Here is a 12,912-nt window from a genome sequence, read left to right on the forward strand (position 1 = left end):
GCATTCTTTGACAGACAGGACTGACTGTGGAAAGGAATATAGTACCAGGATATAGCTGAGAACTTTGATTATTCTCAGATCCTCCCTCTGTGCAGTCCCCCACTGACCTCACCATCATACCCAGAACATCAAACAAAAACAATCTCAAACATCAAACTGAAACTGGTGTTCTTGGAAATGAATGATTTGAATATGACTTGAACAGTGGAAAGTTATTCGCATGTCGCTATACTAGCCTGCTGAATACTAATGTGTTTGTTTGTTTTCTTCACAGGATTTACCTTAAGACTTTGACAGAGAAGATTATCTATAAGAGGAGGAAGAGGCCCTAGCTTCCCTCAGCTTCCCTCTCTTTCCCAGAGACATTAAACACTTTCTTCTGCCTCAGCGTGTGTATATAGTAAGGTTGGCTGAGGCGAGGCTTTATTGAGGTGCCTATTGACTTTAGTCCCCTTGGTAAGGTGCACAGGAAAGGGTATGCACTTTAGGAGATGGAGAGAAAGAAAGTAAGGACAGAAAGCTAGGACGGAGTGGAGATAAGAAGCACTGTGCTGCTCATCCTCTTTATGCCTCTGTAAAGACTCTAAAGAAAGGAGAGAGGAGGACGGGAGCCTCTAGTGGCAGGGCCCAGCCCCGTAGTCACCAGCAACACTGGAACAACAGCAGCCAGAGAACCTAGAAGGTGGGTAAGAAGAGGACCACAGAAAGAGAGGAGAGACGGGGACTGAACAAGAACCAGAGGGTCGGAGGAGGAGAGGACGGGGAGCAGGAGGGGCATCCCCATGGCGACGGACCCTGGAGAACCCACTGGGACAGAGGACTCCTCAGAGAAAACTGATGGAGCGCAAGAGGAGGAGACGGAGCAGGAGGATGGCAGGAGGGAAAGGACGCAAAGTACCCCCTCTGACTTTCCCTCCTCCCAGGCTCAGGAGAGGAGAGCCGCCGAGGGTAGGGATACAGGAGAAGGACCAAGAGGAGGCGGGAGTAGAGGAGGGCGAGGAGAAATGGAGGACAGAGATGTTAAGGAAGAGGAGATACCTCCGTTTAGACCTATGTCTCTCTCCACACCCTCATCCCCGGCTGCGACCGTGGTGGCTTCAGGGTCAGGAGGTCACGGGCCGAGGCTGAGGAGAGAGAAGCGTTTCTTCAGGAAGAGTGTGGAGATCTGCGAGGAGGAGGACGAGGTAGCGGCAGACCCCCCAGAGGTGTCCCAATCCGCCCCCCACCTGGATTCAGTCTTCACCCTCACCGGGGCCCAGGCCGCTACTGCCACCGCCGCCTCAGCTTCCGCAGCCCTAGGACACGACACCGCTCACCATGACCCATCCAGCCCCAGCACTACCCAGGACCCCGGGGCCAAGGACGCCCCCTCCTCCGCCCCTGCGCAGACAGGGAAGGAGAGGGACAGGGAGCAGGAGGAGGAGGCAGAGATGAAGGCCGTGGCCACCTCGCCGGGGGGGAGGTTTCTGAAGTTTGACATTGAGCTGGGGAGGGGAGCCTTTAAGACCGTTTACAAAGGACTAGACACTGAGACCTGGGTGGAGGTGGCCTGGTGCGAACTACAGGTAAAGATCAATACTCACTCTTTCTTGTTCTCTCGAGGCTAGACACTTTTCAGACATTGTGCCGACCCAAAACAAATTGTACTGCCTTGGATATGTTATTTTCAGCACGCCTCCAGCAAGTATGATGGATGCATATGCAGACAAGCTCAGTACAGCTTGGTTTGGCTCGGCTCAGTTTTATGCAGGCCAGATCAGTACAGCTTGGTTTGGCTCGGCTCAGTTTTATGCAGGCCAGACCAGTACAGCTTGGTTTGGCTCAGCTCAGTTTTATGCAGGCCAGATCAGTACAGCTTGGTTTGGCACGGCTCAGTTTTATGCAGGCCAGACCAGTACAGCTTGGTTTGGCTCGGCTCAGTTTTATGCAGGCCAGATCAGTACAGCTTGGTTTGGCTCGGCTCAGTTTTATGCAGGCCAGATCAGTACAGCTTGGTTTGGTTCAGCTCAGTTTTATGCAGGCCAGATCAGTACAGCTTGGTTTGGCTCGGCTCAGTTTTATGCAGGCCAGATCAGTACAGCTTGGTTTGGCTCGGCTCAGTTTTATGCAGGCCAGATCAGTACAGCTTGGTTTGGTTCAGCTCAGTTTTATGCAGGCCAGATCAGTACAGCTTGGTTTGGCTCGGCTCAGTTTTATGCAGGCCAGATCAGTACAGCTTGGTTTGGTTCGGCTCAGTTTTATGCAGGCCAGATCAGTACAGCTTGGTTTGGTTCGGCTCAGTTTTATGCAGGCTAGATCAGTACAGCTTGGTTTGGTTCGGCTCAGTTTTATGCAGGCCAGATCAGTACAGCTTGGTTTGGTTCAGCTCAGTTTTATGCAGGCCAGATCAGTACAGCTTGGTTTGGTTCGGCTCAGTTTTATGCAGGCCCCGGTTTGATTTCTGGTTTATTGCAACAGTGAGTAAGTATGTTAATTACATGTGAGTGGTCTCTAGAGGTAATGGCATGGAAGGTGTAGGGAGGGCTGGTCTGTTTGGAAAATCTATAGCTATTACTTTTGTATTAAATTACACACACCATAATGCATGACTTCAAGTCAGTTGAAATCTTCCCAGGACCCACACACAAAAACACACACACACACACACACACACACACACACACACACACACACACACACACACACACACACACACACACACACACACACACACACACACACACACACACACACACACACACACACACACACACACACACACCTAATGCTTCCCAAGAGTCTTCTCAGGAGCTTCTCTCTTCCCTGGGATAATCTCAGCCTGTTGTCTGCTAACTATTCAGTCTGAGATTCAGACTTACAGCAGCACATTGGAAACAGAAAGAGAGAGAGAGAGAGCTAGACAGAGAGACAGAGAGAAAGGGGGGGGGGTGTACTTTTGCTGCACTCAGGAACACATGAAAAATGCATGATATAGTAGTAGTAGGTACACTCCGCGTGAAAGGCTAGTAGGCTAGTCTACCACGGCTGTGTAGAAAGACTACTAGGCTAGTCTACCACGACTGTGTAGAAAGGCTAGTAGGCTAGTCTACCACGACTGTGTAGAAAGGCTAGTAGGCTAGTCTACCACGACTGTGTATAAAGACTAGTAGGCTAGTCTACCACGGCTGTGTAGAAACGCTAGTAGGCTAGTCTACCACGGCTGTGTAGAAAGGCTAGTAGGCTAGTCTACCACGGCTGTGTGGAAAGACTAGTAGGCTAGTCTACCACGGCTGTGTAGAAAGACTAGTAGGCTAGTCTACCACGACTGTGTAGAAAGACTAGTAGGCTAGTCTACCACGGCTGTGTAGAAAGGCTAGTAGGCTAGTCTACTACGACTGTGTAGAAAGGCTAGTAGGCTAGTCTACCACGGCTGTGTAGAAAGGCTAGTAGGCTAGTCTACCACGGCTGTGTAGAAATGCTAGTAGGCTAGTCTACCACGGCTGTGGTAGGTGTTGGCTGTGGAGCTAATGCTACATAGCAGCTGTGTCCAAACTCTCTCTCAAATGGCACCCTATTCCTCGTGTAGTGCACTACTTTTGACCAGAGCCCTATGGGTCAATTCCATTTAATTTTCCTTAATTGAAAAGTAATGAAGCAAATTGTTTGGAATTGAAATTTCAGTTTACTTCTTGAATTGAACGAATTGAAATGCAATTGTGTTAGAGCACTGCTTATAAGACTAACCACCTCCATTGCTCCCCTCTAGCCTTTAGCTCGATTTCCCTGTTTAATAACAGTACTGCGTTTTCAAATATTTGTAATGTTTTATTCAGACAGTATTGAAGTAGAGGGGTAGATGAATGAGGAGAGGAGACCCAGTAGGGAGGATTGATGTCCCGTCTCCTGGGGCGACAGACAGATATTTATTTATATGTGCTATGTGAACTGTGTTATGTGAACTGTGTTACCATTAGACCACTAGATCACGGGGCTCTACACATAACAACCTCTGTATCCTTCCACCTTTCAGCTCTGTCCCTACTGCTCTTACCGTAAATCACATCGGGTGTTACCACTTGACTGCTTGTAGAGCTATGACCACCAGGTCTACTCTTACCGTAAATCACATCGGGTGTTACCACTTGACTGCTTGTAGAGCTATGACCACCAGGTCTACTCTTACCGTAAATCACATCGGGTGTTACCACTTGACTGCTTGTAGAGCTATGACCACCAGGTCTACTCTTACCGTAAATCACATCGGGTGTTACCACTTGACTGCTTGTAGAGCTATGACCACCAGGTCTACTCTTACCGTAAATCACATCGGGTGTTACCACTTGACTGCTTGTAGAGCTATGACCACCAGGTCTACTCTTACCGTAAATCACATCGGGTGTTACCACTTGACTGCTTGTAGAGCTATGACCACCAGGTCTACTCTTACCGTAAATCACATCGGGTGTTACCACTTGACTGCTTGTAGAGCTATGACCACCAGGTCTACTCTTACCGTAAATCACATCGGGTGTTACCACTTGACTGCTTGTAGAGCTATGACCACCAGGTCTACTCTTACCGTAAATCAGTCCCACCAGCCAACCGACTGCTCTGGTTTAGATCACTTACCACTCCAACTGGTCACACCATCAAAGGCAGTCAGCAGCAGCCAACCATACCTAAGTACTTAGGAAAGCCAGACATCCTCAACCAGAGACTTACTGAGGCAGTAGTACTAGTGTGTACCATTTACTTTGGTAGTAACATTTTTATTGTACCACCAGAGAAGGAAACCTGCACTATGATTGTATGAACTCTGCATTGGCCCTTATCTCAAGTAATGAAAACAGTGTTCTTGATCTGGATTTGCAAACATACTCTAGGCCTTTTCCACCTTATGAAAAGTGTTTAAAATGAGAGAGATGAAGTGAGAGAGGGAGAGCGTGGGAGGAAGGGAGGGATGGAGAGAGAGTTAGAGACTGATGAGCCAAATAGAGGATTAACATGGCATGACTCCCAGAGAGTGGCAGTCTGGCTAATGCACACACACACACATGGTTGGATTTGTGTGAGTGCCACACTCTCACACCTCTCTCGCTAGCCCTCTCTTTCCATCCCTCCCCCTCTTCTCCCTCCCTCCCTCCCTCCCTCTTTGTCTGCGAGAGTGAGTATACAGAGTGATCCAGGGAGTTAATTACAGGGGTGCCTGTCAGTCGGGAACAAAAACCCTGCACAGACAGCACAACTAACTGGTCTGGGGCGGTCTGGGCTAGGGTAGAAACCCCCAAAACCCTGCACAGACAGCACAACTAACTGGTCTGGGGCGGTCTGGGTTAGGGTAGAAACCCCAAAAACCCTGCACAGACAGCACAACTAACTGGTCTGGGGCGGTCTGGGCTAGGGTAGAAACCCCAAAAACCCTGCACAGACAGCACAACTAACTGGTCTGGGGCGGTCTGGGCTAGGGTAGAAACCCCAAAAACCCTGCACAGACAGCACAACTAACTGGTCTGGGGCGGTCTGGGCTAGGGTAGAAACCCCAAAAACCCTGCACAGACAGCACAACTAACTGGTCTGAGGCGGTCTGGGCTAGGGTAGAAACCCCAAAAACCCTGCACAGACAGCACAACTAACTGGTCTGGGGCGGTCTGGGCTAGGGTAGAAACCCCAAAAACCCTGCACAGACAGCACAACTAACTGGTCTGGGGCGGTCTGGGCTAGGGTAGAAACCCCAAAAACCCTGCACAGACAGCACAACTAACTGGTCTGGGGCGGTCTGGGCTAGGGTAGAAACCCCAAAAACCCTGCACAGACAGCACAACTAACTGGTCTGGGGCGGTCTGGGCTAGGGTAGAAACCCCAAAAACCCTACACAGACAGCACAACTAACTGGTCTGGGGCGGTCTGGGCTAGGGTAGAAACCCCAAAAACCCTGCACAGACAGCACAACTAACTGGTCTGGGGCGGTCTGGGCTAGGGTAGAAACCCCAAAAACCCTGCACAGACAGCACAACTAACTGGTCTGGGGCGGTCTGGGCTAGGGTAGAAACCCCTAAAACCCTGCACAGACAGCACAACTAACTGGTCTGCGGCGGTCTGGGCTAGGGTAGAAACCCCCAAAACCCTGCACAGACAGCACAACTAACTGGTCTGGGGCGGTCTGAGCTAGGGTAGAAACCCCAAAAACCCAGCACAGACAGCACAACTAACTGGTCTGGGGCGGTCTGGGCTGGGGTAGAAACCCCAAAAACCCTGCACAGACAGCACAACTAACTGGTCTGGGGCGGTCTGGGCTAGGGTAGAAACCCCCAAAACCCTGCACAGACAGCACAACTAACTGGTCTGCGGCGGTCTGGGCTAGGGTAGAAACCCCCAAAACCCTGCACAGACAGCACAACTAACTGGTCTGGGGCGGTCTGGGCTAGGGTAGAAACCCCAAAAACCCTGCACAGACAGCACAACTAACTGGTCTGGGCGGTCTGGGCTAGGGTAGAAACCCCAAAAACCCACCCCACTGGCTTGCTCACCCCAACCTTCTCTTCTCCTGTCAGCCCATTGAGCCCACACCGGCCTGACCCAATCTATCCCAAATTCACCCAAACCACCCATTCCACCAAAACCACCCATTCCACCCAATCCACCAAATCTACCCCAATACAGCCCAAATCCACTCAGTCTACCCAATCCAGCCCAAATCCACCAGTCTACCCAATCCAGCCCAAATCCACCCAGTCTACCCAATCTAGCCCAAATCCTCCCAGTCCACCAAATCCAGCCCAAATTCACTCAGTCTACCCAATCCACCCCAAATCCATCCAATCCACCAAAATCCACCCAGTCCACCCTGTGTGGGAATGTATCAGTGTGTGTGTGTGTGTGTGTGTGTGTGTGTGTGTGTGTGTGTGTGTGTGTGTGTGTGTGTGTGTGTGTGTGTGTGTGTGTGTGTGTGTGTGTGTGTGTGTGTTTAGAATGAGCCAGACAGCCAGGCGAGGGACAGCTGGATGGAGCTAGTTTAGCATAGAGAGTAGCCTATCCAGGTACGACTGGTTCCGACCGGTCTTCTTCTTTTCTGGTTTTATGATGGTCCGCAAACAAATGTTTCTAGGTGCATACTGCCATCTACTGTATGGGTAGTGAACGAGGAAAATTCTTCACACTTTCTCCACCTAGGAGACACACTAGACAGCCCTTACTCTTGTCACCTCTGTCTCCTTCACCATAAAAGAGCACTTCAGAAATTCGTTGCATGTTTTCCACCACAATTGCAGCATTTCGCCTCAGCTGGCATATGATATTGTTATGTTACAGCCTTATTCTAAAATTAATCAAAAATATTTTTAAAATCCTCAGGAATCTACACACAATACCCCATAATGATGAAGCCAGCACAGGTTTTTAGACATTTTTGCAAATTTGTTCAAACAAAAAAACAGTAATACCTTATTTACTTAAGTATTCAGACCCTTTGCTATGACACTTGAAATTGAGCTCAGGTGCATCCTGTTCCCATTGATCATCCTTGAGATGTTTCTACAACTTGATTGGAGTCCACCAGTACATTCAATTGATTGGACATGATTTGGGAAGGCACACACCTGTCTATATAAGGTCCCACAGTTGACAGTGCATGTCAGAGCAAAAACCAAGCCATGAGGTCGAAGGGATTGTCTGTAGAGCCCCGAGACAGGATTGTGTTGCGGTACAGATCTAGGGAAGGGTACCAAAACATTTTTGCAGCATTGAAGGTCCTCAAGAACACAGTGGCCTCCATCATTCTTCCATGAAAGAAGTTTGGAACCACCATGACTCTTCATAGATCTGGGCGCCCGGCCAAACTGAGCAATCGGGGGAGAAGGGCCTTGGTCAGGGAGGTGACTAAGAACCCGATGGTCACTCAGAGCTCTAAAGTTCCTCTGTGGAGATGGGAGAACCTTCTAGAAAGACAACAATCTCTGCAGCACTCATCCAATCAGGACGTTATGGTAGAGTGGCCAGACGGAAGCCACTCCTCAGTAAAAAGCACATGACAGTTTGCTTGGAGAAACAAGATTCTCTGGTCTGATGAAACCAATATTGAACTCTTTTGCCTGAATGGCAAGCATCACATCTGGAGGAAACCTGGCACCATCCCTACGGTGAAGCATGGTGGTGGTAGCATCATGCTGTGGGGATGTTTTTCAGTGGCAGGGACTGGGAGACTAGTCAGGATTGAGGCAAAGATGAACGGAGCAGAGTACAGAGAGATCCTTGATGAAAACCTGCTCCAGAGCACTCAGGACCTTAGACTGGGGCGAAGGTTCACCTTCCAACAGGACAATGACCCTAAGCACACAGCCAATACAACACAGGAGTGGCTTCGGGACAAGTCTCTGAATGTCCTTGAGTAGCCCAGCCAAACCCCAGATTGTACACCAACGCTCCCCATCCAACCTGACATATCTTAAGAGATCTGCAGAGAACAATAGGAGAAACTCCCCAAATACAGGTGTGCCAAGCTTGTAGCGTCATACCCAAGAAGACTCTATGCTATAGTTACTGCCAAAGGTGCTTCAACAAAGTACTGTGTAAGGGTCTGAATACGTATGTAAATTTGGATTCTACACTGGAATCTATTTCTCCTGACTAATTATATCTACTCGACACGCCATCAGTTTCAAACAAAACATCCGCTTCCACCATCTTCCGTTCCGAGAGGAGATGGAACGGCTTTTAGGTTCGCTTTACTGAAGAAAGGGGTTGCTTAGGGACGCTTTACCGCAGTAAAAGGTTGCTATGAGACAATCGTTAGGGATGTGGGAGTGATTTAAAGTGTCTTCTTAGAAACCGCAACCAGCCAGGGAAGCCTGGCCTCCTGAGGATTCACCTTAGTATTTATGTCATGTCCACACACAGAGGTGCTAATGCTCTCTCTCTCTTTCTCTCTCGAACACACACACACACACACACACACACACACACACACACACACACACACACACACACACACACACACACACACACACACACACACACACACACACACACACACACACACACACACACACACACACACACACACACACACACACACACACACACACGCATACACACACACACATGCATACACAAACACACATGCATACACAAACACACATGCATACACAAACACACATGCATACACAAACACACATGCATACACACACCATCCAAGGCTCCAGTTGGGGGAAACATGGTATTTCTGTGACAGACTCTCTAATCGAGATTGGATTCTGGGTGCTTTAGATTAGGGACAACAAGGTTAGTTAAAGGTGGCATTATCATGTGTTCGCTCAGCTCAGACCCTGCGGGGAGAGGAGAAACTCTATTGGATTAAAGACAAAGATCAAAGGTCAAACAACCACAACAAGATAATATAATATCACAGAAAAGTGTCAATCTGATGTGGAAGAAAGGCAGATTTACTTCACATATTTTTTTTTATCTAAAAGGGCCATAGTAGCCTGGTTATGGGGAAAGGGCCATAGTAGCCTGGTTATGGGGAAAGGGCCATAGTAGCCTGGTTATGGGGAAAGGGCCATAGTAGCCTGGGTATGGGGAAAGGGCCATAGTAGTCCGGTCAGGGGGAAAGGGCCATAGTAGTCCGGTCAGGGGGAAAGGGCCATAGTAGTCCGGTCAGGGGAAAGGGCCATAGTAGCCTGGTTATGGGGAAAGGGCCATAGTAGCCTGGTTATGGGGAAAGGGCCATAGTAGCCTGGTTATGGGGAAAGGGCCATAGTAGCCTGGTTATGGGGAAAGGGCCATAGTAGTCCGGTCAGGGGAAAGGGCCATAGTAGTCCGGTCAGGGGAAAGGGCCATAGTAGTCTGGGTATGGGGAAAGGGCCATAGTAGGGTCAGGGGAAAGGGCCATAGTAGTCCGGTCAGGGGAAAGGGCCATAGTAGTCCGGTCAGGGGAAAGGGCCATAGTAGTCCGGTCAGGGGAAAGGGCCATAGTAGTCCGGTCAGGGGGAAAGGGCCATAGTAGTCCGGTCAGGGGAAAGGGCCATAGTAGTCCGGTCAGGGGAAAGGGCCATAGTAGCCCGGTCAGGGGGAAAGGGCCATAGTAGTCCGGTCAGGGGGAAAGGGCCATTGTAGCCTGGTCAGGGGGAAAGGGCCATAGTAGTCCGGTCAGGGGAAAGGGCCATTGTAGCCTGGTTATGGGGAAAGGGCCATAGTAGTCCGGTCAGGGGGAAAGGGCCATAGTAGTCCGGTCAGGGGGAAAGGGCCATTGTAGCCTGGTTATGGGGAAAGGGCCATAGTAGTCCAGTCAGGGGAAAGGGCCATAGTAGTCCGGTCAGGGGAAAGGGCCATTGTAGTCCGGTCAGGGGGAAAGGGCCATAGTAGTCCGGTCAGGGGGAAAGGGCCATAGTAGTCCGGTCAGGGGGAAAGGGCCATAGTAGTCCGGTCAGGGGGAAAGGGCCATAGTAGCCCGGTCAGGGGGAAAGGGCCATAGTAGTCCGGTTGGGAGAAACAAGGTCCGAAACCCCTTGTTAGTTCCAGTACAGGCGGTGTTATCATGTGTGTTCAGTCAGGCAGACCCTCTGAAGGGGAGAGGAGACACTATTGGGTTATACTGGATTACGCTGTAGGATTCAAAGATCATTGTCATGATAAATCCCATAGGACTACCATTTAGGGGTTGACTGGTTCAGAGACAACCGGTAGTTCATAATAAAGAGACATACAGTCAATACGAGTTTTGGTGGTTCATTTTGTTAGCCTTTAACCTTTGTTGCTGACTAGTTTATTATTTACACATGTTTTGGGGTAGGGTGGATTGGGTGGCAAGTGTGAAAATGTTGCAGTATTTAGCAATAATAAATAAGAATATGGTAGCAGCAGTTGTGATGTGTGTGTTAATGGATACTTTGGGATTTTGGCAATTATTTAATTGCTGAACACTTGAACTGGACTGACCACCTGTATTGCCTTGCCACCCCTTAAAGGGATACTTCCGGATTTTGCCATTGAACCTCTTTATTTAATTCCCCAGAGTCAAATGAACTCATGGATACCATTTCCATACTGGATACATAGACAGAAAAATGGTATCCACATATCATCTGACTCTGGGGAAGTAGATAAAGTGCCTCATTGGCAAAATCCCGAAGTATCCCTTTATGGGGTGGCAAGTCAATGCAGGCGGTCAGTCCAGTTCAAGTGTTCAGCGGTCTGATGGCTTGTAGATAGAAACGGTCTCTGAGCTTGTTGGTATCGGACCTCTTGCTCTGATACTGTCTGCCAGACGGTAAGGGAGTTCATGGCTGCGGTGTGTGGGGTCCTTGATGATGCTGCGTGCCTTCCTCAGGCACCGTACACCACTCACTGGAGGGCCTTGCGGAAGTTGGACGTTTCCTTAGCCAAATACATTTCAACTCCGTTTTTCACAATTCCTGACATTTAATCCTAGGAAAAATGCACTGTCTTAGGTCAGTTAGGATCACCACTTTATTTTAAGAATGTGAAATGTCAGAATAATAGTAGAGAGAATGATTTATTTCAGCTTTTATTTCTTTCATCACATTCCCAGTGGGTCAGAAGTTTACATGCACTCAATTAGTATTTGGTAGCATTGCCTTTAAATTGTTTCACTTGGGTCAAACATTTCAGGTAGCCTTCCACAAGCTTCCCACAATAAGTTGGGTGAATTTTGAACCATTCCTCCTGACAGAGCTGGTGTAACTGAGTCAGGTTTCTAGGCCTCCTTGCTCGCACACGCCTTTTCAGTTCTGCCCACACATTTTCTATGGGATTGAGGTCAGGGCTTTGTGATGGCCACTCCAATATGTTAACTTTGTTGTCCTTAAGCCATTTTGCCACAACTTTGGAAATATGCTTTAGGTCATTGTCCATTTGGAAGACCCATTTTCGACGAGCTTTAACTTCCTGACTGGTGTCTTGAGATGTTGCTTCAATATATCCCCATAATTTCCCCGCCTCATGATGCCATGTACTTTGTGAAGTGCACCAGTCCCTCCTGCAGCAAAGCACCCCCACAACATGATGCTGCCCCTCCAGTGCTTCACGGTTGGGATGGTGTTCTTCGGCTTGCAAGCCTCCCCCTTTTTCCTCCAAACATAATGATGGTCATTATGGCCAAACATTTCGATTTTTGTTTCATCAGGCCAGAGGACATTACTCCAAAAAGTACAATCTTTGTCCCCATGTACAGTTGCAAACCGTAGTCTGGCTTTTTATGGCGGTTTTTAGAGCAGTGGTTTCTTCCTTGCTGAGCGGCCTTTCAGGTTATGTCGATATAGGACTTGTTTTACTGTGGATATAGATACTTTTGTACCTGTTTCCTCCAGCATCTTCTCAAGGTCCTTTGCTGTTATTCTGAGATTGATTTGCACTTTTCTCACCAAAATATGTTAAATCTAGGAGACAGAACGCGTCTCCTTCCTGAGCGGTATGACGGCTGTGTGGTCCCATGGTGTTTATACTTGCGTACTATTGATTGTACAAATGAACGTGGTACCTTCAGGTGTTTGGAAATTGCTCCCAAGGATAAACCAGATTTTTTTTTCTGAGGTCTTGGCTGATTTCTTTTGATTTTCCCATGTTGTCAAGCATGCACAAAGTAGATGTCCTAACCGACTTGCCAAAACTTTAGTTTGTTAACAAGACAGTGGAGTGGCTGAAAAATGAGTTTTAATGACTCCAACCTAAATGTATGTAAACTTCCGACTTCAACTGCATAAACCCAGTTTTTTTTCAGTGGGCATTGCCTATACTCACTTCTTAATTTGTTTTGTTGTGTATCAAAGTAGTGTAGTGGAGGTATTTGACTTATTAATTATGTAATACAATAGATAAATCATGCACAAAGTAGCCGACGCAATCGGAAAGCACGTGAAATATATTGACATGCGCGCAGCACACAGCCTAGTGTCTGTGTTCATATTTCATAAGAACATG

At 48.5% G+C, this 12,912-nt stretch overlaps 1 protein-coding gene across 1 annotated transcript in view; it reads left to right on the forward strand.

Annotated features, from left to right (window-relative positions):
• The window catches only part of si:dkey-151g10.3 (serine/threonine-protein kinase WNK3), an 89,636-nt gene that overhangs the window by 19,074 nt on the left and 57,650 nt on the right, over positions 1 to 12,912 (forward strand). Inside the window, exon 2 of the mRNA XM_052484926.1 lies at positions 275 to 1,565. Within this exon, the coding sequence (XP_052340886.1) occupies positions 783 to 1,565 (783 nt within the window). The 5' untranslated portion in view covers positions 275 to 782. The remainder of the gene's footprint in view (positions 1 to 274; positions 1,566 to 12,912) is intronic.

Source organism: Oncorhynchus keta, chromosome 28 (genome assembly GCF_023373465.1).
Source record: "Oncorhynchus keta strain PuntledgeMale-10-30-2019 chromosome 28, Oket_V2, whole genome shotgun sequence".
NCBI classification, from domain to species: Eukaryota; Metazoa; Chordata; class Actinopteri; order Salmoniformes; family Salmonidae; genus Oncorhynchus; species Oncorhynchus keta.